The sequence below is a fragment of the Chinchilla lanigera genome, unplaced genomic scaffold (assembly GCF_000276665.1).
Source record: "Chinchilla lanigera isolate Chin_1 unplaced genomic scaffold, ChiLan1.0 scaffold00014, whole genome shotgun sequence".
Classification (NCBI taxonomy): Eukaryota; Metazoa; Chordata; class Mammalia; order Rodentia; family Chinchillidae; genus Chinchilla; species Chinchilla lanigera.
Window position 1 is genome coordinate 7,485,751 of NW_004955415.1, and position 27,534 is coordinate 7,513,284.

Sequence of the window (27,534 nt, forward strand, 5' to 3'; positions counted from 1 at the left end):
GAGTAATGAGGACTTAACTTCTTCTACTTTACCCCTTTAATTGTCTGAATTAGTGGCTTGTGAAGATTCAATGAGATGATACCTGGCCCACGGTAAACATTCAGGATTATTATTATGTTATTATCCTAACAATTCATCATCTCAGAGTCAAAGAGGAGAAAAAGTGGAGCTCAGAGAGCAAGTAACTTATACCAAGTCAAAGATCTACTAAGAGGTAGAGGCTAGATTCAAACCTAGGTCTCAAGCCCATGGTTGAATGTTGTTCATAGGTAATTCCCACAAGTACACCCCATCTTTGCCTCTCTAGGTCTGAGGAAGAGGCAGCCAGTAAGCTAGGTGTATAGGTAAGGCAGAAAACAGAGGCAAGCGTGGGCATCTCGCTGGAAGAGTGTGACTCCCAGGAACTCCACAAACCACACAGAGCTTGCTGAGGCCATGCCGGGGCAGTGAAGGAGGGACACTAGCAGCAATGCAGATGGAGAGCTGCTGGCCCTCTGCAGCCAAACACAAAATGAGAAAAGGCACTAGAGCCTATCTGTCCTTCCCCATTGCCAAGTCTCATTAAGCAGAAGAGCTTGCTGAGAGACAAAGCCTTTGTTTTCTGCAGTAGTGCTAAAACATGTCCTCTCTGCATCACAGCACAGTCACTGTGAAGAGGAAGGAGCGCCCATGATAATGGCATGTCCGGAGCCTGCGGGGGCGCCTAGCACCTAATAGGGAGTCAGCATGGCTGCTGTCCATGTTGCTCCTGGTGCCTTTACTCCAGAAAGAGACTACTCCACCCAGTGACAGCACAGACACGATGAAGCTCATGGCAGAGGTCTAAGACTTCAACCAGTCCAAATTCATTGTCCTGGGGCCACACCCTCAGAGATATGGGGCTCCTTACACCTGTCCTGAGCACCAGGTTGAAGGGGTCACCCTTTCCAATCAGAGGAGGAGAAGAAATGATGCTCTACAGGAGACAGGAGTAGACTGGAAAGCCAAAGCTTGGGTCACATCCGACCTCTGCCTCTTAACCTATGGCTAAAGGCTGATGATTCCATAAAGAGTGTAGCACGGTGCCTAGTGGATAAGAAGCCATTCTTCCAACCACTCCATGGCAGTGCTTCTCCTCCGTGCCGTGCACACTCAAGACATGGGTCTGACCTTTGGTGCATAGGAGCAATGTGTTCCTGTAGAAAGGCAGTGCTGGGGCCTGAGACACATAGAAGACTGAGCAGCCCACACCAGGGTCCGTCGAGACACAGTGCTCAGCCCACGCCAAAATGGACCATCCCACCCAGCATGAACTGCTCACCTTGCCCTGCAAGGAGATTGCTGTCAGCGGGGAGCTGCTCCTGTCCTCCCCTCCGTGTGTCTGCCTCTCATTGCAGTGATTATGTGTACAGCCTGGGAAACAGGGACAGCTTGAGAGTGCAGCCCTAGCCTCTGCGGTGCCATGACAACCGGCTTCCCAGCAATCACCCCTAATAACGGCCACTCACTCACCATCTCTTCCACCTGGGCAGAGGCTCCCCCAGGAGCTCTGGCTTCTCTTGGAGCAGCTGTACAAAGCTCCCTGTTGGGAACAAATTATGAGAGACAGGGCGGGAAGGCGGGAGTGGGGAAGAGGGAGAGCACAGTTTCAGAGAGAGGAGAGGGAGAGCAGTGGACACTGAGTCTCTAACCCGTGATGTGTGTGTGGGCCCAGGAATCTGGGGCCACTGCTGTGGTGTCCCGGAGCCCCCTGGCCATGGGAATATGTAATTCTGTGGTGGGAGCAATCAGAGCCACAGAAACCTTTACCACTCATGACCCTTGAAAAGAGAGGGAAAGAATGAAGGACTAAATACGAGCACTTGTAAAGCCAAGCCTTGCTATGACGAGATTTTTTCATTAGGCTCCTATGGAGATGCCCACTGCCAACTCCTCATCCTATCGGAACTGCAGCTGCTTCCCTTTGTTTCTGGCTGCCAGAGAGAATGTGCTCAGAGGCCTCCTTCCATCAGAACTTTCCGGAATGGCAGATCTCAAAAGGGCACTGACCCTGCTTGACTAATAAATGATTTTCCTTCGCCAAAGAAGGACGAACAGATCCACAGTAAACGAACTTGCGGGTGGATGTTAGTTAGCCCCAAGTCAGCCTTTTACTGACAGGCCAGTGATAAGCTGAGCACAGGTTCCTGCTTCCCCTCTCTTTAGACTGTGGATTCTAGCTGAGGCTCCTTTGTGAGGGAGCCCTAACCTAGGAGATAAGGAGCCCTCATAATGTGTGCACTCAGAGACCACACAGTCCTCCGGGTCCTAGGCTCTCCGTGTCGGCTATAAAATGAGGATTTTTAACATTCTTTACTCTGTGTGATGCCTGGCAGGTGCTATTGTTATCCCTGGTGTTTTTTCTCTACCACCCATTTCCTGAACAGGAATTTGTTTCCTCCTTGCAAATCTGGAACAGATACAGATTTTTCAAGTAGGTTTGAAGAGTGGGCAGGTTAACTAGTCAAAGAAAGAAAGGATAGAAGGGACCATGGCAGTTCTTGGAAGAAGCACTAAGCCCTAACGGTTGGATGGGAATCAGAGAGTAGCGATAGGTGGGGAAGTACGGACAAGATCCTGGCACCTGCCAAACACCCGACCAACTTCCCCCATCATCATTTCAGGGGCTCAACCAGCAGTCGCAAACTGTGGCCTGCATGGTTTACAGGTAACTTATGCTTGATGACACACTCGACTATTTCAACTGAAAACAGAGAAGTTTAGACTTTACAAATGGGAAAGTGCAGCTATGCTGGAGCCATATTCCTGCCTGGCAGCATCCAGTCTAGGGCTGAGGAGAAATGGAAATTGCCCCTCTATAGGGCACGGATGCTTGTTCACCACAGCCCCACCGTTCCTTGTGGGCTACCTGTGTGTGCTCTGCTCATCTCCCTCCCTGCCTGGCGCTGGAAGCAGGGCTTCTCTGGCCTGGGAGCAGAAGATGAGGGAGCCAGGCAGACCTGGTGGAGAATGGGAGGAGAAGTGGGCAGGGAGAGTGGCTTGCTGACCTTAGGGCATAACAGGACGGCCCGGAGTACCAGGCCAGGCAGGTGGGCCTGATGGCTGTTGGCAATGGGGAGTCTGTGTGGGTGGCTGAGCAGGGCATTGGCAGTGCCCGGGAAGATTCGCCCAGTACATGGCAGGGCAGCACGCAGTTTCACATTTTCTGCAAAGCCCTGATTGACAAAGAGCGCTCGGGCTGCTGTGTCTGCTGCAGCTGTGTTCTGCTCTCACTGAACTGCATCAGCAGGCATGGTGGAGCAGCGGGTGGCTGGGCTGAAATGGTTCACCAGATCCCTTGGAAGCAGCGACCCCATCACAGCCCGCGCCCAGAAGCAGCCTGTCCCAGTCTACCTTCCCTGGCCAGCTGTGGAGAGACAGCTGCTGAAAGGGAGTGGACTCTTGGGACTCACAAGGACAGGCAGCTGGCCCTAGGACCCAGGGAAATTGGACCAGCTTTGCAGAGTTGAGGGAGACCTCATCAACTCTGCCCCTTCCCTTTATGGATGATATAGAGGGAGAGGGGTTACTAGCTTTTAATCTCTATAACAAATTACCACAGACATGATGGAGTCAGGGAACTAAAAATGCATGCTTATTATCTTAGAGTTCTGGAAGTCAGAAGTCTGGATTGGCTCTTGTGGGGCCAGAGCCAGGGTACCAGCAATGCTGTGTTCCTTTTCAGAAGTCCTACAGGAGAGTCTGTCCTCTTTGCTTTTCCAGCTTCTAGAGGCTGTCTGCATCCCATAGCTTGTGGCCCCTACCATCTACAAAAGTAGCAATGGCTGCTCTTGTCTTTCTCATATGGAGTCATTCTGACACTGACCTATTCTCCCTCTTTCAGTTATAAGGACCTTCGGCACTGCGTTGGGGCCAGCTGGGTAATCTAACATCATCTCATCTCACACTCAGCTGATTAGGAGCTTTCATTTCCCCTTTCCATAATTCCTATTGTGTTTTGAAATCCTGTATCATTTTTATTGTTTTTGTATTGTTTTGTTTTTGTCTTCATTGTTGTTATTTTGTTATTTTTTTTCTTTAAAAAAAAAAAAAAAAAAACCAATCACAAGTTCTACGCATTAAGGTATGGGGATCTTAGGGGAAGTTAAAGGGGAAAATGAGCAACTTTTCTTCCTATGAGAGCAGAGAGGATCCCCCAGTCAGGATGAAGAGGCAGGCGCACTCTTTGTTGAAGAAATGCAGGGTGACCTTATCTTTCTCACTCACTCTTGGGACCCCAGCATGTATCAAAGTACTTTATTCCCATCAAGTGCACAGTGTTTACTGGCTGAACAATGTGGGACCCTAGTGCTGTACTTGGTAACTTCTGACCATATTGCAGGCACTGCGCTAGGTGTCTTATCTGGGTGTGTGTTTGAGACAAGGTTTCACTATGCAGTTCAGACTGGCCTCCTGCCTCAGCACCTCCTCATGCTAGGATGACAGGCATGCACCACCACATCCAGCAGTCTTATCTGCTTTTTTTTTAAATTATGTTTATTTTTATTTTAAAGAGAGTAGTACATGAGAAACACACAAACAAAAAAATAGAACAGTAGCAGCATACCATATCACGAACATAAACAAATCAAAGCAAGAACATTCAAAGTGATACAGGGTCTCAAGACAAATTAATACAAACCAACAGTGGCTATTACATTGCATATCGCTATCCTCAGCTACATTGCTCAGATTATCAGATGTAAGAATGAAAGATTGCTCAAACCACTAAAGAGAATAAGAAAATAATTCTTCAATAAAACATTAGAGATAATAGAGTTTCACTAGACAAGATGGTAGGAGTTCACCACTGTAATTCCACTGCATATTGTTACCTTCAAATCAATTGCTCAGACCACCAGACATAAGCATGCAAAGTCGATCAGAACATAAAAAATTGTGAGCATTAACTGTTCATTTCAATACACCATCAGACAACAGCAATACAGTCATCGCAGCTATTCATATATATATTTATGTTTTGCCTTCCTTCTTTCTTTTTTCTTCTTTCCCTCATCCCAGTTGTTCCTTCCTTTGAGGAATTTCTTTCCCTTTCCTATCATGTATTGTACATTTTGAGTTTTACCTGGTCTTTCAGGTTCCTACACCAAGGAGACAATATGTTTACACATGTGGATCTGATTTATGTCACTTATGAGTATGGTCTCTGGGTGCATCCATTTACCTACAAAAGCCTCGAGTTTATCTTTTTTAATAGCTGAGTAATACTCCATTGTATGAAAATACCACAACTTTTTTATCCATTCCTCAGTGGATGGGCATCTGTTTCCAAGACTTAGCTATAACAAATTGTGCTGCTATAAACATGGGTGCACATATATCACTGTGGTATGATGTCTTTAATTCTTCTGGGAAAATACCTAGAAGGGGAATAGCTGGGTTAAATGGGACTTCTAACCCTAGTTTTGTGAGGAATCTCCAAATTGATTTCCACAGAGGTTTCACCAGTCTACACTGCCATGTCAAGTGGGTATTGCAATCCCCATTTTACAGATAATGAAGCTTGTAATGGTTGATACCTTGTGTCAACTTGAGAAGTTTAGAAATTTAACTAGTGACTCAGCGGGGGAGCAGGGTCCTCATTTTATAAACATTCTCATCCTATGCAGGAGGAGGGAATAAGATGATATGAGTGCTACACCCTCCTGGGGGCGAGGGGGCGGGTAGCCTGCTTACAATATAAGGGAGGAAAAGAGATTTGCTCTTCCCACCTTGTGCTCTTTTTGCTTTTGCTGTCTTCTGCCGCCTTAAATTGTTGTCCCTGTGCCATGCCACCTTGCCTTGGAGCCAGCTGATTACAGACTGAAACCTCCATAAACTGTGAGCTAAATAAACCTTTCCCTCCTAAATTCTGGGTGTTAGGTATTTTATCTCAGCAATGACAGAAAAGCAACCAAGACAAAGCTGAATCTCAGGAAGTAAGGGACAGTCACTGCAGCCTATAAATGATGGAACATGGGACTTAGGCCAAAAAATCTGACACCAAGGTCTATACCTTCTCCTGCACAGCCTGAGAGACATACCAGAAGAAAGCATTTTGTAGTTTGTTAACCAGTGATCTCGTCCTCCAGCCCTTCCACGTGATCCCCCTGTGCTACCAGTCCTGGGCTCCCACTGTCCCCGCAAAGTGCACTTATTATCCCAGGCTGATTTCCCTTCTCACATGGGATCCCCTTCCACCCGCAAACACCATCATTAGAGGCCAGCTACGAAAACTTATGATCTAGCCTGAGGTTTTCAATAGCTCTAACCACTTACATCTGTAAGTGGTTAGGAAAAAATCAAAATAATACTATTTCATAACATATAAAAATTATATAAAATTAAAATGTTAGTGTCTGAAAGCCAAACCTTAGTCCTCATCCACTTACTTATTGCCCATGCCATTTTCATGCAACAAAGATAACTATTTCAACAGAGACCAAAAGGCTTTCAGTGTCTACAGTATTTTCTAACCTCTGATCTGTCCAGGGATTATTGATGGTTTAAGGCTTGACTCCTCCCTCTTACCCTCCAGGCCCTGGGATTGAACCCAGGACCTTGTACACACTAAACAAATGCTCTACCACTGAGTGCCCCCATCCCTTTTCATTTTATTATGAGACAGGGCCTTAATAAATTTCTCAGTCTAAACTCCAACTTGCAATCCTCCTGCCTCACCCTTCCAAGCAACTGGGATTACAGGTGTGTGCCACCACACCTGACAAGACCCCACTTCCTATAAAGCCTCTCCTGACCATACCACCTACCTCTCTGCCTGTGAAATTTTGATCTACTTTTTTTCAATCTGGAAAAAAAATTTCACATCATATTAACTTGTAATAGTTACTATCAATTAGAAGACATTTGTGAAAAGGGTATAATATAATCAGAAGCATTTTGAAAATAGTTGTATAAAAGTTAGAGATAAATCTAATTTTTCTACTTAGGGATAAATCTAGTGTTCTGCTCCTTCTCCATCACTGTCCAAGCATCACATTGAGCAGTCATTTGCGGAGTTCGTGAAGGGTACATGAAAAGCAAACTGCAAGGGTCAGGCAACTCGGCTTTATTGTTTCCCAATTCAGCATCCTCCATCTGGGTCTTAATAGGATCTAAATTCCCAGTCTCCAGTTCATGTCTGGAGACTATGCCATTAGGCCCCTGGTAGTACAGTAGCCACTAATTAAATCTTAAACCCCTTCTCTCACTGTCCTCTGCTGGATAAGGGCCAGCGTTGTCAGTCCCAGGGAGTTCTTACCTTCTGTGGGAAAATTGTTGGCCGTTTCTCTCATTGGCCAAAATTATTGGCTGTGTCTTCTGTATAGTAAAGATTACTGGCTGCATCTCAATCGGCGAGCCTTTTCTCTCCAGGGGCAAAACTGTTGCCTGTATATCTCTGAAGGAAAATTGCCATCTGCCTCACTCTGTAGGAAAATTGCCAGTTGTGTCCCCATTATGGGGAAATTGTCAACCCTGTCTCCAAACAGAAAAGCATGCCAGCTGTGCTTCTCTGTAGCAGAGATGTCAGCAGAAGTGAGCAATTTAAAACCCCGTGCACGATGCTGAATCCGTTCCTGTTTGCATCGTGAGCAGACTTCCACATCCCCCTGGCCTGTTTCCTGTGCTCTCCCTGTTCAAGTCATTGAAACCAACCATGGTGGCGATGACATTGAAGTGAGTGCTACCTGCACCAAGGAGGGTGTATCTCAGGTGATAGTCTCAAGACAACCTATTGTGTGTCAATGTTAGAGCCCAGATCGAAGACCTAGGCGTCAATGTAACAACTGGTAGCTCTTAGGATCTGGCCCAGATGGGGAAACTTTAGGCTTTGAACTCATTTCATAGCAGGCTTTCCTCAAGCACTTCATATTTCTGCAATGCTGCTGTCTTCCCTATTGTTCTGGGTGCATGCACTTTGCTTGTTGCTGACGTGAAAGCCCTCATCTGTCCTCACAACCGCCTTAGAAAGCAGGTACTACTGTCATCTCTGTTTTACAGATCAGAAAAATGAAGTTTGGAAGGAGCACAGCCATTTGTTCATGGCTTTATAACATAAACCACAGAGCTGGGATTTTAAACCTGGCCTTCTGAGCTTGAGCCACCTGCACACTTAGCAACCACAGCAAATGGAACAGCGTGTGAGGAAGCCATCACGATCAGCTGCGGTGGCCTTGGGTCCACCCCTGCCCTCCAGCATGAGCAGGAGTCCCTGTGCAGTGTCCAGTGTGAGGTGCCAAGGAAGGAGCCGGTCTGTACCTGCGATCTACCTCGCATCTCTCTTCTTCCGCTCCTGACCCCATAGCTGCTCATGGCTTGCTTTCTGTTCTCAGCCCCATTAGGATGAATGTAGTTTTAGCTTTAGGTTCCTCTAAGGGCAGTTTTCTTCTTAACCCTTCCTCTCTCTTATGTGTGAATTCAAAGCTCTCTCCAGATTCGGAGACCCTATTTATTTCCTAGTCATCTGCACCTTCTCAGAGGCTCACAGGAGGTATTACTGCTCCATGGAGGTGGATTCACAGCTGTATGGGGTGTAACACAGGACACATAAGAACACCTGCAGGATTTAAAAAGAAGTATAAGAAGTATCAGTTGCTTTTGACTAAAGTATTATAAGGCAAAGTACATTCAGAGGAGCCCTGTGCTACAGAAGCATAGGCTGTAAGTGATTTGTCAGAAATAAAATGGAGTGGAGCAATAGATATGATCAAATAAAATTTTGAAGTAAGATAAAGGAGAGGTTCCACACCAGAGACAGTCATGTCCCCCAGGGGACATTTAGCAATACCTAGAATCTTTTTTTTTTTTTTCTGTTGCTACAACCAGGCAAATGAGGTGGAAGAGGAACAAGACAAGCTAGGGTAGAGTTAAGATATGTTCCTTAAAATACCATAATCCACTCAACAATCTGCACCATCAACCCCCAGGACTTGGGACAGGGAGATTCCCAAATTCATTTGGCCTCAGAATCTACAGTATATGACATATAGTGGGTTGAGCATCCTGAAGCCATGTTGGAAAGGCTGCCCTGGAGTAACAGGGATCAGGGGAAGGAACAGGAAAAACCACTGGAATTTCACAGGTTTTATCATCTCAGAGCTGGGATGGAGCTGGTCAGCAGGTGGAATTCACAGTATAGAGAAGGAAGCAGACTGAGATTGGTGATAGCATCCCAGAATGACTGAGATGAGGGACAGAAGGACCAAGCTGAAGAACATAGGCTGGAATCAGACTGGGTGCAAATCCTGGCTCTGTTAGTACTAGCCATCAGTTGCACCTGGGTTAGTTGTTTAGATTAATTCATGGAGAAGAGGAAGGAGTAACACTATGAGTGCTGAATGAATCAATACCATATGCTATATAAGATTTGAATAGATAGGTATTAAGAGCTAGCTAATTTGTGTCCAGCCCGAATTCTAATCTAGCACCCCACAATAGGCATAGGAAGAGGTGAGGTGGAGCAGAGGCATGGAAGAGAGCATACACCAAGTACATCTAGGACACGAGGGATTCCACTTCAACTTGACTGTCTGAACAGAGAGCATCAATACTGACAGAGCAGGGAAAGGCCTAGTTATACAGGCAGTGTAACAGGTAGGCAGGCAAAGGCAAAAGCCAGTCTTTACCACTGGCTCCTGTGTGACGCTAACAGACTATTCAACCTTGCTGGTTTGTCTCCTTATATGTAAATGGCAGCAGTGGTAATACCCCCATAAATTTCAGCATTAAATGGGATAACACATGCAAAACTTAAGGATCAAGACATGGTAGCAAGTGTCACTGTTACTGTTACTATTAATATCTCCAAGACATACTTTCTGTTGATGGATGTGACATATCGGTAGTCCATAGATCTGACTGTCACGTTCTTATTGAGACTGCTTTCTCACAGTGCAAAGCTTGTCTTCTCTCCCCTACAGTTCCTTTCTTTTCTTCTGTGAGGTCTTTATTTTCTGGAAGGTACTTGGAAACCCTAGAAGTCAGGAAGATCTCTAATGCTAAACCAAGGGTCTCCAGAAGAAATGCCTGCCCTACACACTGTTGAAGCACATGTTCAGCATCTCAGCTGCTGGAACAGGTTTGAGAAGTAAATTTCGTGGAATGCATACTAATGTAGCACATTTATTCCACCAGCCAGTTTGCCAGCATCTTTCTTTCCATCCAGTAACACTTAAATAAATTTCACTTATTCACAGCTCTACCTAAATGTGGGTGATTATTTAACATTTATGTCCTCCTAACCTGTGAGTTCCTTAAGTGTAGGACTGGATCTGTCTTGTTCATTATTATGTCTTTGGCATTTGGTACAAAGCCTGGCATGCATCCATCCCACAAATACTTTTTATTTGTATGCTCTAGGTCAGGTATGGCAAAGCTTTCAGAGCTTTCAATGATAACACACAGCCTGCTGTGGCATGCATGCCATAGGCTTGTCACCCCTGCTCTAAGTGATATATATATACTGTGGTGTGTGCACATGCATGTGTGCGCACACACACACACACACACACACACACACATAAACCCTTAACTGAAAAATGATTGCTCAACAAGGTCTTGCGCCTAGTACAAGGTAGACTGCTTCGTGATTAAGAACAAAGACTTGCTGTGTATCCCTGGACAGGTTACAAAATCTCTCTGTGCCTTAATGTCCCATAGATGTAAAACAAGGAATCATTGTTCCTACTTTAGAGGCTGCTGCAAGGATTAAATGAGATAAAATGTGCAAATCACAGGACCAAGAATATTACAAGGCTTCACATTGACAGTAATTATGGACACTATTAAATGCTGATGAAAGAATGAAAAGAATTCATGTAGTTGACATTAGGACTGTAATATTCACAAAAAGGCCATAAGCTGCAAAGTACTGTGCCATAAGCTGCAAAGTACTAAGCTGCAAAGTACTGCAAAGTACTGTGTAAGTTCCCCAGATCCTGCCCTTGGTCCTGTGCCAAGCAACACTGCACAAGGGGTGGAGGCGATGAAAGAGCATCTCTTTCATTTCGCCTCCTCCTTGTTGGGGAATCATTCTGAGACTTTACAGTGTTGTTACGCTGACTTCCCAATATGCCAAGTATTTGGGAAACAGATTCCTATGTACAAAACCGAAAGGTACATAGGCAGACACAATTTTGTCGATTTAAAACCAAATTTGAACTAAACACAAAAACCCTTGTAAAGGATCTCTTTGTTAATATACTTTATGTCTTTTAAACAACCCTTGGGCTCTGTGCTCCTTGGTCCATTCTCAAGGGTTTTGGTGGACGAACTATGGATCACCAATATGGAAGCGGTCCATGTGAACAATTAAAGTGGTGGCTAGAAGTTATCAAGGACCCGCTGTGTACCATGCTAATGTGCCAAGTGAATCCCTGCTTTGCAGCAGGGAAAACTGAAGCTAGAGCAGTAAACACAGTGCGCAAGCCAGTCAGTGCTGGGAGCGGAGCTGACTGGCTCCAGAGCATGGCGTGCCAAGCCTTCCTTGGCCCAGCCTCCTGCTGTCTCTGCAAGTGGAGGCCACGAAGAGGTGGCCCAGCCTTGGGGCTCTTCCCCTTTACCACCAGGCGGTTTTACTCGGAGGGTTCCAGTCCCCAGGACTCTTGCTGAGGTGAAACTCCAGTGAAAGTTTTCTTTTCTAGGTTCTCAGCTACCAAGAACAAATCAGAAGCCAGAGGCCGTCACTAATGCTTGATAAATCCCAGGAAATTATGGCAAAGACTCAAACATTGGGTCAGAAACTCTACTAAGCCCTTCTTTTTGTCTAAATGAGTTTTTTTTTTTTAATTCTCAGGCTCATTTTTGATTGATCAGGGATTTGTTTTGTTTTGCTTTCTTAAGTGGTTCTGTGAAAATTATCATTGCTTCGGCCTATGGTTTAGTGCGGCATGACTTGAAAGGGAACTTAGGATTTCTACAAGCCATTGATTACCGACAATGCATGTAACAGGTTCCAGAGAAGCCTTGGAGTCTAAATTAACACAGCAGCCCACGGGGCAACATTTAGTTCAGCCTAAAATTATGATATAAACCTTTAGTAGGTTGAACCATATGCAGTTGCCCTTTTTATAGGTCAAAAATAATCAAATACTAGCACATGCATATGTTTCAACCTAATCCATGCTAAAATTCCAGAAGGCAGAGAACTCTTTAATTTATCTGGCTTTGGTTCCAATCAAGCAACAGATGTTTATTGAACATTTGGGTATAAGATTCTCTGTACAAAGATAAGTAAAACAAAATCCTGCCATCAAGAGTCTCACTTTCTATTGAAGACATAAGAAAAACTTAAGCTGGTAAATAATCATGTGAGAAATAAGATATTACCTGTACCTAAGCAAATTCAAAATAAGTGGCCTGACCACGTATGCTAGGGCTTCAGAGAAAAGATTTGGGGTGAAATACATGCAGTAGATGAGGTATGGAAATTGAGGAGAACTTGGATCAATGAAGGAGGAATAATCAGACAGCATACAGAAATGGGAATGATCAAGATATGTTCTATACTCCCAACCTAAATCAGAGCTGAAAAAAGTTAGATGCAGCTTGTGATGGGCTTCCATACCACACTGAGGAGCCATGCCCTTCATCCTGTAAGTGGAAATTTGGAACTAGGGAGAAAGACAGTGAGAGCTTGGACATCAGATCAAGTAAACAATTTCCACAGAAGACACTGCACCCACTTTAACCATAAGGACATCTAGGTCACAGAGAAATACCTTGGCCAAGGCCACACAACAAGTAAATACAATCTTGACCTTCAAGTCAAGGTAGTTGAGGAGCAGAGTTCTACATGAAATACCAATAGCCAAGAGAAATGAAAACATATGTCCATCAAAAACTGTACATGAAGATTCATAGCAACAATATACATAACATCTAAACAGTGGAAGTAACACAAATATTCATCAACTGATAAATGCATAAACAAAACATGGTAGATCCATGTAATGGAATATTATCCAGCCATGAAAAGAATAAAATACAGATATGTGGATGCTACTTGAAAATATTATGCTAAATGAAAGAAGCTAGGCACAGTTGACCACAATGGCCAGACATAAATGATTGACATTTATGTGAAATTTCTCGAAGAAGAACTAGAAAGTAGATTTCACGTTTGCTGGGATGGCATAAGCACAGAATGTAGCATAACTGCCAATTCTTATGGAGGGGTTTGGGGGGTGATTGGTGAAAATATTCTGAAGTTAGATTGTGATGATGGCTGCATGAATATGTGGTAATAAAAAGCCAGTGAACTATACACTTAAGGAGTATATTTTGTTGTATTTGACTTATATATGAGTAAACCTACATAAAATATTTAAACATCCAAGATGACTCCAAGTTTATGGTTATGAAGTAATACTGGAGACCAGAAGAAATGTAAAACAGGTATATAGACCAGCAGCTTGAAAAAAGCCAGTGCCAGTTCTGCGCATGGGTTGGTCCCATGTGATCCATCCAAAAAGAAAGGATTGTGACACTAGCCACAACTCTTTCTGCCTCCAGGGAGCTGATGGTCTCTGCTAGCAAGTTGCTTACAGTCTGCAGACACCAGCCAGCCCTACTGCATCAGATTCTACTGTTAGTTTTCTGGCCAGCCCAAACATAGTAGAGCCCACTGCTGAAGATGTGAAAAGTTCATCTTGTTTTGCTTTTGTTTTGCAGTTTTTGAAGAGCCAGAAGATCCAAGCAACAGATCATTTTTCTCTGAAATTATCTCTTCGATTTCGGATGTGAAGTTCAGCCACAGTGGGAGGTATATTATGACCAGAGACTATCTGACCGTGAAAGTCTGGGATCTCAACATGGAAAACCGCCCCATTGAGACTTACCAGGTACACAATGCCACCCATCCCAGGTGGTACTCCCTTTGTGTGCTTGTAGTATTGCTTCTGCTTGCAAAAGTTTACAATGCAGCAGAATAAAAGGCAGTGCATATTCAATAAGATGGTACAGGCTGTGAGTGCCATTGGATATGAGATAAGGGTATATTCACAGAGAAGCTGGAATTCACCATAGAGACTGAAGACATGGAATGATAACATAGTATTGAGTAAGCAAGACAAGCATGGCTCTGCTTTCTGGGGCTAACCTCTGATGAAGCTGGATGATGAAGCAGGAATTGAGTGTGCAGTTCTGCAAGGAATGGTACTGGCTCTATGGGAACACGGAGGGGCTAGCCCAGTGAGAAAAGTGAAGAAAGGACTTGTTAGCCAAGTGTTCAGGCCATGACCTAGTCAGAGAAAGCACGTTCTTAAAACAATAAGAGAGAAGTGAGGTGTACTCAGAAAGGTTACCTTGAACATGGAGCATAAGGGCAGAAGATGAGGCTGGTGATGCAGACTCTGGTGATGTCGGTTATGTTGCCGTTTTGCTGGATACAAACAGTGGGGACCCATTAGAGGGTTTTACCTATAGAAATGGCGTTGAGGTTTTTGTGTGCTGCACTTTAAAAGTTTGACAGATAGGCTGAAAGCGAGGAGATTGTGGCGATTCAGGCTGGAATGATGATCTGTAGGGAGAAGGAGCGGGGGTGGCTACGTGTTGAATATGGAGGGAAGAGGAGCCAAGAGCACTGCATGGCGGGTGTGGCCTAAGCACTGGGTAAATGGTATTAGAAGTCGTGATAAAGGGGAACAAGGAAAAGGCATTGTTTTAGAATGGTTTAGTTGAAAGAGAAAGGCCAGACTTTGAGGTAGAGAGGATCTAAAGGAGCTGATTCCAGGTAAGAATAAAATGGATGCAGAGATCAAGGGACAGAGATACACTGGTCCTATTTTAAGATCTTACATTAGATAGGAGAAGGGGGATAGGGAGGTTCTAGGCAGTGAGAGGTGACTTATTTGTTCCCTTGAGATATATTTCATATATCGTAATATTCATCTTTATGAAGTGTGCAGTACCATGGGTTTTAGTAAATCACAAAGTTGTAGAACCATTACCATTAATTTCAGAACATTTTCATCACTAAAATTTTTTTAAATTTTTAAATCATTCACTGTGCCAGGGGGATCAAGGGAGCCATAGAAGAGACCTGAGGAGATAGGAATAATAGTTTTAAAATATTCTAGAAAAGGAGGGTCTGGGAGATAGCTCAGTGGCACAAGCACCTGCCTGGCAAGCAGAAGGTTCTGAGTTCGATTCCCAGTACCTCCCACTTCAAAAATAGAAAAGGATGACAGTAGCCTAGATGAGGGTATTAACAGTGGAGGTGACCAGATTCTTGGTATATTTCAATGGTAAAACCATTAGGCTCTGAGGACATTTGATGTGTGATGCAAAAGGAAAAGAGGTGCCAAGGTCATCCCAAGGTTTTAATCTTGAATAATGAGGAAAGTGGAGCTGCCATTTTATTTAGATAAGGAAACAAGAGTTTGGTTTTTGACATGTCAAGCCAACTAAACATTCACACAGAGATGCCACATAGATAGACCAACATGAGCCTGACTCTCTCTAGCCTCAAGATATAAATTTGATACTCATGAGTACATAGAGGCCCTTAAAGCCTGATGACTCAAAGAGGTCCCTGGACAATGAGAATATTACAGAAGAGATCAAGAACTGTGCCCTAGGACCCCAGTGTTTACAAACTGAGACTGGGAAGAGGATTTAGCAAGAAAGATTGGAGCTCCAAAGTGGCCAGTGAGGTACGAGGAAAACTGAGAGGGATATCCAAGAAGCCAAAAGAAAGATATGTGTTGGGGTGGAAGAAATCACCCAACAGCAAATGCTGGTGCAAAGTTACGAACAAAAGGACTGAGAATTCAGTGTTTGAGTAATATGGAGATTACCAGTAATCGTAATGGAAAAGTATGTGGAGTATGGGAAACACTTACCAGATTGGAGTAGGTTCAAGAGACTGAGAGAGGATGGAACATAGAGGACAGAGCTCTTTCAGCAAATTTTGGTTTGAATGAAAACAAGCAGGGTAGTCACTGGAATGGGATACAAACTAAAGGAAGTCATAGCATGTTGTGGGCTCATAGGAATAAGGCAGTAAAGAGAGACAGACACTAAAAACGGGGTTCTTGAGAAAACCAAGGGATGTGATTCATTGCATGGGAAGATGGGTAATTCATCTCTCAAAGGAAAGGAAGTAGTATATGTAGCTCCTGGTGCAGTAGGTTACAAATTTTGTGACAGGAACATGAGGTGCTCTTACTGTTCCTGTTTGCTCAGTAAAATAAGCAAGATCATCAGTTGAATAAGAAGGAAGATGAGGGAACTATTACAGGGTTGCTCAAGGATCCCCATGGGGTTTATACTGTTGATGTAAAGACTCTAATCTGATGGCTGTGTTTCTGCCCAGCCACATTTGCCTGGTACAGGTAAAGTAAAGGCACAAAGTTAGATGCAACCAGAGCTGAGGTTTACCAAGTGAGTACAATGGAAGGAAATAGAATGGGAAGTTGGCTAAAGATGTGTGCTAAAAGAGTGAGAAATCCATCATTATAATCACAATCTGAGGTAGCTATAATGCAAATTATGGACAGGAGAAAGTAGTCCGGTTAATAGATTTGAATTAGTGACAGAATCAAAATACTGGGGGGAATAAACTAAAAAGATAGGAAGTAGCAACAGAGTGAGACTTGCTCAGGAGATGCAGTTATAGTGATGAGTTATTCCATAAGTAAGGAAGCAGAGGACCGAAGTCACTGAATATGCTGAGACCAGGGTACTTGAGTCACAAGCATCGTGGTAGGAATGGTGATGGAAGAGAGATGGAGGTCATAGAGTTGTGTCACTACAGACTCAGAGAACTTTCCATGACTAGGAGGATGGGTAGCAGGAAGTTCAGTTTGAATGTGTGACTTTAGAGGAGCTGAAGACTGAAATAAGAACAATTTTCAGGAGCAGCAAAGAGCTGCCTACCCCATCTTGACCCAAGGAGTGAGAGCAAAGATCGAGCCACCCAGGAGAGGCCACAGGAGAAGTCAGAGTTTAGTCAGAGAAGGGAGAAGGATAAGAATGAGGACCCTAAAGACATTGGAGATGAGCTATCATCTCAGAGGCAATGCAGATGAGGCTGGGAGCCGGGATTCAAGACCCAGTGTGTAGTTAAGACACTGTTGTTATCCTGTGGTTCAAGGAGCAACTCTGTAAACTAGAGTCCTACTGTCAACTGAATCCTGCCCAGACTTCCACTCTACATCACCAGCCCCACACTTTCATTTTTTAGCCCAAGGACAGGACTGACCTAGTGCTCTCTTCCAGCTGTGGAAGACAAACGTACAGTGTTACAGGCCCAGGACAAAAGAGGGGTAAGGGGACCTAGAACCTGGTGCAGGTGGTGTTCGCGGAGGTGCAGCCTTCTGGCAGAAAGAACAGATTTAGGCCACACCATGGCAAAAAAAAATTTTTTTAAAAGGACACATCATGGCAAGAGCAATTAGTGCTTTTATTTTAAGGAAAAGTTTTTAGAACAAGGCTAGTTTTTAGAACACAGCTGGCTAGCTGTGACATGATGTAAAAAGCATTTTAAGTTTCTGGTTCTGAATCCCATGTTCAGCTGGTAGCAGATTTGGAAATCACCTACTTTGTAGAACAGTAGGGAACAGGTATCAGAGCACATGTACCAAAATGAAATACCAAAAGGTTTTAACATAGAATGGTACGTCTCAAGTTTATAGACTGTATGAAAGATGATACTATACTGTATAAAAGTGGTAGAGTCTGATTCAGCCGGCACCTACAACAGTGTTGGAAAATATTGTGCAATCTAATGGGGGAAAGCCTGAGCAGGAAGAGTGGTACTACACCTGCTGTGCATGTGTCTACCTGCATGAACAGTCCTTAGGCATGCTTCTATAACAAGAAGCTATAGACTTGGTTACTGTCAATTTTTTCTGGAGAACAGAGGTTGGCAAATTGCAGCTTCTAGGACAAATCCAGGTCCCCCACGTCCATTTTGTAAATAGTGTTTGCTACACCAGCTACACGCAACCACTTACAAAGTCTATGGCTGCTGCATGCCACATTGGCAGAGTTCAGTAGTTGTGACAGAGACTGGATGGCTCACAAAGCCTAAAAATATTTATTATAGATTGAGCATCCCTCATCCAAAATCCTGAAATCCAAAATACTCTGAATTCCAGAACTTCTTAAACACCAATATGATATACAAGTGGAAAATTCCACGTACAACTTCCTGTACCACACACTTTGTTTCATGCACAAAATTAAAATAAAAAATTAACTTCAGGCCATTTCTAAGGTGCATACACCTTGAAACACAAGTGAATTTCATATGAGACTTAAGGACCCTCTCAAGATAGGAATAGTTACACATCCATAATGAGCTAAATCTAAAACACTTCTGATCCTGAACATTTTGGCTAAGGGATGCTGTTTATATCTAGTCCAGAGATGGTGAACCTTTTAGAGCTTTCAACAATATAAAAATCCTGCTGCAGCACATGTACCATGGGTTTGCTACCACTGATCCAGCCCTTTTCTGGAGCCATTTCTCAACACCTGAAATTTAAAAACAAACCATTAGCAGACTTCCTTACTAAGCCTAACGAGAAGTCCATTAGCTACATAGGAGGCTCCCACACAAATAGCTTCAGAACTGGTGGGGGACTCAGCCCACCGATAGAAGCCCACACACAACGTAATAGCACTGCATCACAGGAAATAAAAAGAATAGTTGGAACACTTAGAATGAGATTAAAGCTCTCTTGCTCCATGCTTTAGCTGTTTCTCTATGCCTGTCTGATTCTCTCTTCTGGTGGAGAAAGTTCCTCTGGTTTGTCTTAGATTTTTTTTAATAGAACATAAATGCAGTATACCTTTGTAGCTAGATGTTCTTTTTCTTAAAATGCTCTCCATTGGAAATAGGTAGGAGCTTCCTAAACATTAAGTGCTAGGAAGAAAAAATAATGGTTCAGATTTTTTCCCTTGAATCCTCCCCAATTTTTGCCTCTTGAGATTTTAAAGAGTTCTCTGCAACATGGTTCCCTGTGATATACCCACCCTTGCATGGCACACACATTCCCACACTTATACTCACCTGTGGTGTTTCTGTAAGGCAAAATGCCGGAGGTGGATGGTGAGAGATCAAGAAAGGCTCCTAAGGAAGAGGGCAGATGGAGCAAGGTGTTAAAGAGCGCAGCACTGAAGTGTTTGTAAACTTTCACTGCTCTGCCCCAGGGAAGGTCAGTGAGTTCATTTACAGCAGAAAAACCTCTGGGAGGACAGGGATCAGCCCTCAACGATCCCAGTGCCAAAAGCTCTACCTGGTGGATCCTCTTGCTACCCTAACATGGCAGCAATTACCTAAAACTGTTTGAGAGTGAGACCAAAGGTGAGGAAAATTAATTTGTAGAGTTAGAACTATTTACCCTGGCCAAATAACTCAGAGTGTTCAAATACTCCTAAACCTCCCATGGAACGTAGGATGAATCTGACCTCATTCCTCTGCTAGTACTAAGCACACAGCAGGGCCTCCTGGCTCAGGATCCAGCAGAGTTCCTGGGGTCAGTTTGCAGGGAAAAGGAGAGTGAACTATCACTCTTATTCCGAACAAAGCTAAACACCATCTCGGCAGTATCCCTCAGCCTTCTCCCCCTTCCGTCCCTCCTTCTCTTGACCTCGCTTGTGCTCACTGTCATGGCTCCTGTCTGAGACGAGACCCTGGCTAAGGTGAGGCTAATGAGCTGGAGCGACAGTAGCACTTCAGAACCTGAATACTGGGTTCATTCTCCTGTGCGATTTTAGACAAATCGTTTTCCATCCCTGTACTCCATGCTCCATTAAAGGGAATGATGATACCCATATCCAAAAAAAATGGTTTGAGAGATGAAATAAGGTCATATAAATAAAGTACTGGGCCATTAGTAACCAGCTAGCATATTGCCAATACCCATGATTATCACCACTTTTTATTAGCAAGTTCAGGAAACGTTGCTCTCAAAAAGTGAAACCCCGTATACACTACCCTCTAAGCCTTATTCATCTGCCTATTTGTTTCTGTACCTGAGTTACTGAGAGTTGCTGGAGGAAAGGACCCAGTGGTGCTGCCCAGTCTCCTCTGAAATTCATGTCCCCCAAGCGCGCCCACCCTGTTCCCCCCACCCATGCTGTGCGCATGCCCACTCTCCAGGTGTAACCTTGCCGCTTCTGCCACTGGGAAAAGGAAACAGAAGAGAACCACCATATCCTCCAGGCTGCACCTTTCCTCATAGCATCTGCTCAGCAGCTACTTGCTGAGACAGGTCCAAGTAATCATATTCAGGAATGAACAGAGCATTTCCACCTTCTACTTTCTCAGGAGAAAGATCCCAGTGCCATCTCTGATTGCTGGTTTTCTCTTTGCACCTCCAAGTTAACCCAATTCCTGTCAGCTTTCCCTCTCACCACAACTAGAATTTGAGTACTTCCTACCATAGCTTTTCCCATCTGTCAGCCAGGTAATAACTGGTCTCATCGGTCTCCCTGCCCTTGTCCTTTCCCTCTTACAGTGTATCCTGGTACAGCAAACAGTGATACTTCCTACAGGTCTCTTCCCCCTCCTCAAGATAGAGGGCCTGTGTGAACTGGTCATCTACTTACTTACTACCCCTCCACCATACTCCCTCCAGGACTCCCACCTCTGGGCCTTTGGGTATGCTGCCCCCAGGCTTGGAAAGCTTTTCCCCAAGATATCACTGTGGCTCACTCATTCCTAGCAAACTTCTGCTCCCCTATGGTACTTTATCAGGTGAAGACTTGACATCTTACTCTCCACAAAATAGTACCCCCAGATCTCCCAATCCCCTTTTCCATACCTTTATGTTCCGTAATCTCAGTACAACCTAAGACACATTATGCATTAACGTGGTTATACTATCTCTCTCGCAGTGTTGGAGTGGAGGCATCTCAATGGTATTTGCCTCACTGCAAATACCCAACCACACAGCAGACACTGAGTAAATGTTCACTGCATAAAAGCCTGGATCATAGTGTCTCTAAATGCCTAAGAACAAGTCAGCTTAGAAAAGTGGGACTCTGCCCCTTATTGGGCCCTGTGCTATGCCAGTAACCAAGGTGGTTTAATCCACACTGGCTACTGGAGCAGCTCATCTACCCATCCTAAGGTTTAGGAAGGGCCAGTCCTGCATACGGATCCATCCAATTCAAGGCTCAGGTACACAGAGAGGAACAGCTCATGGCAGAGGAAGAGGCACCGGCAGGAACACTCACTTTATAGATGATGACTGCCCTTCTCCATGTTTCCTTCCAGGTCCATGACTACCTCCGCAGCAAGTTGTGCTCCCTCTATGAAAATGACTGCATTTTTGATAAATTTGAGTGTGTGTGGAATGGATCCGACAGGTAAGAAAGGTTCTGAGGCTGAGGAACCTTCCACATAGAGACTCTCACCTTGAGGAGGCTCTGGACAATTTTTCCTGAGGAGGTTACAGCCAAAGGGAGGTCAAGACCAGGTCTGGCTAGGATGTATTGTGTGTCACTGGATGGAGCCTGAGGTCAGGCATACAAAGAAGGGAAGGGTGTCACAAGATCCTGGTTCCCTTTCAGGACTGGCAGGGTCACCATTGCCTAATGAAGACCGCTGATAACCCACCAGCAAACTCCAACCTGAACAGTTTCCATAACTGCAAAGTGAGCTTTCTAGATCAAAACTTATCCCTCAAAGCTCTTAGTGCAGACAGACCTGACCAAAGGCCCCAGTGGTTCATTAGTTGAATTCTACTCAACCTCATTTATCACATTCCCTCAAAGTGATTTATTACTGTTTTAAGGCCTTTGATTTCAACAATACTTCATAATGCCTCCCTATAGTTCATTTTCAGTCTGACAAATACAGATGATTCTCTGGCTTCCACAGAACTAGGCTATTAGGGCTGATTTAATTCCTTGATGCAGGTAGTAAAACTAACAGTGTTTGGTAGCTCACAAATTTGGTTGTTTTTTGTTTTTTGTTTTTTTGTGGCAAGATGTTTGAGCTTTGTGTGAACACATGCTTTCTTGACAATTTGAGGGCTTTTCTCCTTCCACTATGGACCCAAATGAACCACCTGGATAGCAGGATTGAAGGGATCACCACATACTAAAAGTCCCAAGTCATACTCCCGAGTTGGTATAGGACAGAGAGCAAAGCAAGAACAAAGCTCTAACAGGAAAAGAAACCAGCCCTGTTATTTTTATGTATGGCTAACAGAATTTATTTGTACTAGTGATTGAACCCAGGGCCTTTACTCTGAGCTACATCTCCAGCCCTTGTTGTACTTTTTTTTGAGACAGGCTCACACTAAGTTGGTCAAACTTATGGTCCTCCTGTCTTACAGGCACAAACAACCATGCTTGGCTGATAGTTATTATTATATTTTGGTGATCATTGCTCAAATTTCTCTTCTATTTTAGGCTAGAATTTCAAAACAACACTTATGAAATATCTACTATGTGCCAGGCACCACCACACATGTCCTTATATTTCAGCCCAAACCCAAACCATTGGCATTGTTTTTCTCATCCCCATTTTGCAGTTGAGGAAAAGCTGAGATTTAGTGAGATAAAGCATAACCTACCCAACCTCAAACTAGTAAGTTATAAACACAAAAGTAAAGAAGTTTTGAATTTGACTCCTAAATTTTTTCCCTTAATATCACAAGTAGGAAATTCTGGTTTTAGTGCTTTTAAATTAGAGACATTTTCTTTAGTGGGGGAAAAAAACCTCTTTGGCTTGTTGAAAAGGAAGTCAATCCATGGTAGGGGAAGCAAAGCGCAGTGCCCGAAAGGCAGTGAGACCAAGTGCCTGAATGTTCATGGTTTGCTGTCTGTTGCCTGTGCTCTGAGGCCCGCCTCGGTCACTTACTAGCCCTGCGACTGTGCAGATTCCTGGCATTTCCCTGGAAAGCCCTGCCCTGGGGTAATGGGAGTTAAAATGAGATCGCAGAGGCAAAGCCCCCAGCACCCGTCTGACAAAGTAGTAAGTTTGCTCCAGCACAGGGATTCGGTTTGCAACATCTCTTTCCTGGGCCAGAGTAACAAAACCTAACCCCTGATTAACGTACACATTTAACCAAGTACCTCTTAAACTGTGTCCCTTTGCTGTGGCCCAGGGTTATCATTTTGCTGCCCCTTCTTTACACAGCCTGAATCATGAAAAAATCATGTGAGACTGGACTTCCCTTCTCAAGCTGCCCACACTCTCAGGGGGTGCGGCCGTAGAGAGATCTGAAGAGATGGGCAGCTATGGCACCCAAGGACTGCCTCTGTCACCCTGCCTGGAATGTCTCTATTAAAGATTTAGTACCACACTACTAAAGGGCTTTAGGGACTCAGTACTCTCCTCACTAACTGTATATCTCTGGAGAATGAACACTTGGTAAAAAAATGCAGCCGCCATCTGACCATTTATTGCAAAATCTTACTTTATGATTGTGAATCCTTTTAAAATTTCACTTTGTTCATGCTCTTCCTGAGTTAAGACTATGACATTCATTTTGTAGACAAGCCTACTGCAAAGGCTGGATTTAGAGCTATTCTTAGGGTGGAAGAGACTGCCCGCGGCCACTGTGCCAGCTCTTGGCACATTTCCCACCAGGCTGAGGCAACAAAGCCCTAGAGGTTGGGCAGCCCGGGGATCCCCCACACACATCATGCTTTCTGGATGTGTGACAGTAAGGGAAGGATGGTTACAAATGGACTCAGTAAACCAAAGAACCAAGAGAAAATGACTGGACAGGGGCTGGGGATTTAGCTCAGCGGCAAAAGCACCTGCCTGGCAAGCACAAGGTCATGAGTTCGGTTCCTGGTACCGGAGAAAAACCAAAAAAAAAAAAAAAAAAAAAAGAAAATGACTGGACAAAAGTGAAGAACAAGAAGGGTTATCACCATCTTTTTTTCCAAACCTAGCCAAAGGATTTGTTGCTTTTAGTAATTTAAAAGAAAGTCAGCGGTCAAAGTATAAGAACAGGTTTTGTTTTTTCATTTAAATAAGCCTGTCATGCCATAAGATGGCCAGGCTGTGGGTCATTTGCTTCAGAAAGACACAGTGGGGATAAGTCACTGCCTTTCTCTCTCACAGTCAGTCACTCCTTATCTTGTCTCTACCTTGCAGTGTCATCATGACGGGGTCCTACAACAACTTCTTCAGGATGTTCGACCGAAACACCAAGCGCGACGTGACCCTTGAGGCCTCGAGGGAAAACAGCAAACCCCGGGCTATCCTCAAACCCCGAAAAGTGTGCGTGGGGGGCAAGCGGAGAAAAGACGAGATCAGTGTTGACAGTCTGGACTTTAGCAAAAAGATCTTGCATACAGCTTGGCATCCTTCAGAAAATATTATAGCAGTGGCGGCTACAAATAACCTATATATATTCCAGGACAAGGTTAACTAGGAGGACAAGTTATTACTTAATCTCACATACTGAACATTAGTCAAACGAGTTTTTAAATGTTTCTTTGGGTCTTCATTTGATGCATTGACTTTAATTTCCCTATGCATAAAATAATTGGAATAGGGTTAAAAAGGAGTCCAACTTTCCCACCTCCCCAGTTCTAAGAAACTTTTGTCCAACCCATAGGCTTGGGCCACTTTGTTTAGAATTGAGAGCTGCCGGCTAACAGTAATTCTCCCATAGTTGACTTGAATTTCTGATGCTTTTATTGCCCAGTTTTCTCTGGTGGGTCCAGTGTTTTGTTTCTAGGTGTCTGCTGCGGTAAAATGAGGTTGTCTGTAGTATTTAAGGAGAAAGATAAGTTTTTTTTTTTAATTAAGCGATTCCATTTGATTGAAAAATCAACAAAAAAAATAAACACTGTTTACTCTTAGAGAATTTCTGTCTTGTGAAACATCAGAACAAGCCAGTAGCTCCTCTCCCGCTCCATCACCACTTTTCTTTCCCATTTTCTTTTTCACAATTTCATTCGAGCCAGAGATTTATTGCAGGAGGCGGAGAAGAGGACATAGGCTGGGAAGAGAAGGGACACATGAACCCTACTACACTCAGTTTTCATAAGTGCCATAGAAACAGCCTGAGAATTCAACCAGGGTACATCATGAATGCTTCGGGGGACATAAAGAGAATGCTTTCTACACAGGGCCCCTCAGAGTCTACTTGGCAAGGCTATGCGGGGCCAGATTCCATCTGCTGCTTTGTACTCTTGCTTTTTGTCCTTTTAAATGGCTCCATAGAATCCTCTATTTACACGTCCATTGGCTTTTCCCTTCAACGTTTTCCAGCTTCTTTCTTCCATTGACTTCTAAAGGCCACCTCCTGGTTACTCAGTGCCAGGGGTTCTAAAGGAAGCAGTCAGTTGAAAGCGGTGGCAGCCCCTGGCTCTGGGAAAGGCGACCCTGTTCTTCTTAGGTGTGTCTCCTGAGATGCCCCTTCCCCTCCTCCCGGTTTTGGTAACCAGAAGTGACAACCCATCAGTCTCCCCTGTACCTAGAACAAAAGTGCCCAGTAAAGATGTTGATTTGTAAAGTCTACTCAAGCATCTCTGCCCACTATAAGCTTACTACATAACTGGAAAAATAGTCTTGAGCATTCTCTCCCTCCAAAAAGTGGAGATATGGAAAAAGAAGTTTGATATCAGAGTGAGTGAAGTCCACTTAAAATAAATCTGGTTCATCCTCCCCACCACACCCCCAGTTGAAGATCCAAACTTAAAACCTCTAGAAAGCTTCTTCTAGAAGGTTCTGCCTGGAGCACCGCTGGGATGGGCCCTACAGGAATTTAAAAGGTGTGTAAGTTTGGGGAGGAAGCCTATGGATGCTGTCCAGAAAGCTGGGTCTGAGTTAATGTCTCCAAATCTGCCTTGCTGATTCATTTTCTCTAACTTCTGTCTAGTAGATAGGAAGCAGCTTGAGTTAAGGGTTTTTTACTTAAAGAAAATTTCTCTTTCAGTTTGTGAATTTATTAGAAGTCCACATTTTCAATGCCATTTTTTTTTGGAGGAGAAAAATAATGAAAGAATCATATTATCTCACTTCTAAACAACTATCCATGTAGTATTAGTTTGTGGCAAGGAAATCGCTACCCAAGAAAAAACAGCTTTGTAAGGTGCAGCCCAACTGCAAGAACAGTAAAACATGAATGAGTGAATCTCCACACGGAGGGGCATGAGGATGAGATGCGACTTCCTGAGTGTTTCTCATTTCCCTGGGATGAAAGCTGCTCCTCTAAAAGCATCTCAGGGGCCCAGGTGGGAACTCGCTGAACAGAGACAACATTCTCAGAGGAGACCTGAGAAAGTCAGAGAGAATTGTGATAGGTAGAAGGACCGCAGGGTCGCGCTCCTAAGTTTACCATCCTCTTCCTCTGTGGCCTCTTTCCCTTCTCTGGGACTCAGCTCCTCTGACTGTACCAGATTTGGGGCGGGGTGGGGGGGCGGTGCAAATCATTGTGTCTTAAATTAAGCACCAACTCACCCTTGCACAACTGCGTTCACTGAACATGTATATAATTCACATTTCCTTCAAGCAAGGCAGCCTGCTCAAGGAAATATTTACGCAATGTCACCTGCCAGTATTTTTTCTAACATCAAACACATAACATTCATGTAACAAACATGTATCGGTGTACCCCAGTCATGTTGTAAACCACCAGGAACATGTTTATCAAGCTTTGGGACTCTGAGTAACCAGAACGACAGAAGGTTTATGCCTTGGGAGCCATCAGAGTCTCCATGGCTCTTTACATATTAGATTCAACAATGCTCCCCAAAACACAAATAGAACAATTTTAGTCATTGTTTAAGGGCTCCACAGCCCTCTGTGGTCTATCTGTGGACTCCAAATAAAGGGCCTTGCACTAGTCAGAGTGGCCTCAGCACATAGAAGAGCTACTTGAGACCAGGGCCTGGGATTTGCCAGATGGATCAGAACAAGAGCAGCCATCCTCTCCTTTACCCACACAAAGGAGGCCCCAAGGTGCACAGCAAGACAAGGTCAGAGAAGGAAGGCACTGGAAATAGACCTCAAGTGCCAGTAACCACCATATTCCCCACTTGCCAGCTCCCCACCTAATGTTGAGATGGAATTTTACACTCCAAAGCTCCTTGAGTCTCAGTATGGCTTCTTAGTTAGCAGTACCCAGAAGCCAACCTTTCCTGGTGACCCTCTATTTGGAAGCTGATTTCCTGCCTTTCACCAGTTGGTTTGGTTCTAAGGATCCTGCCCTGCTTTGTCCTGTGAGTACCGTCAGGTTACAAGCAGAGAATGTCACCTGATACGGAAATTGGGAAGCATACGTTCCTGAGCTTTTGTTAAAATCTTCCTAAGGTAGCATTTGGTTCCTGACATTTAAAAATAGGTGATTCAAAGAGCTGAACTTGGACACACATCTATATTTTCTTGTCAGGCGGAGAAAGACAAGTTAGGAAACAAGGAAGACACCAGCGTCCAGTGGTGGGATACACACAGGATGATGGCAATAGAGACCAGTTTACTTCTTACCTTGAGTAGGTGTGTCCATCCTGCAGCCTAGGAGATGGGTACACCTAGGGTATAATAATGTTTTTAAAGAGGAAGTCTTGTTATTTATATGAGTTAGCTATGTT

General features: G+C 44.1%; 1 protein-coding gene across 4 annotated transcripts in view; it reads left to right on the forward strand.

Moving 5' to 3' along the window:
• Window positions 1-24,429, forward strand: part of Ppp2r2b (protein phosphatase 2, regulatory subunit B, beta) — a 455,884-nt gene extending 431,455 nt beyond the window's left edge. For all 4 annotated transcript variants that reach the window (XM_013512388.1, XM_005380663.2, XM_005380664.2 and 1 more), the window contains 3 exons: window positions 13,690-13,859; window positions 21,248-21,339; window positions 24,089-24,429. In XM_013512388.1, coding sequence (XP_013367842.1) covers window positions 13,690-13,859; window positions 21,248-21,339; window positions 24,089-24,368 — 542 coding nt within the window. In that variant the 3' untranslated portion in view covers window positions 24,369-24,429. The remainder of the gene's footprint in view (window positions 1-13,689; window positions 13,860-21,247; window positions 21,340-24,088) is intronic.
• Window positions 24,430-27,534: the final 3,105 nt, after the last annotated feature.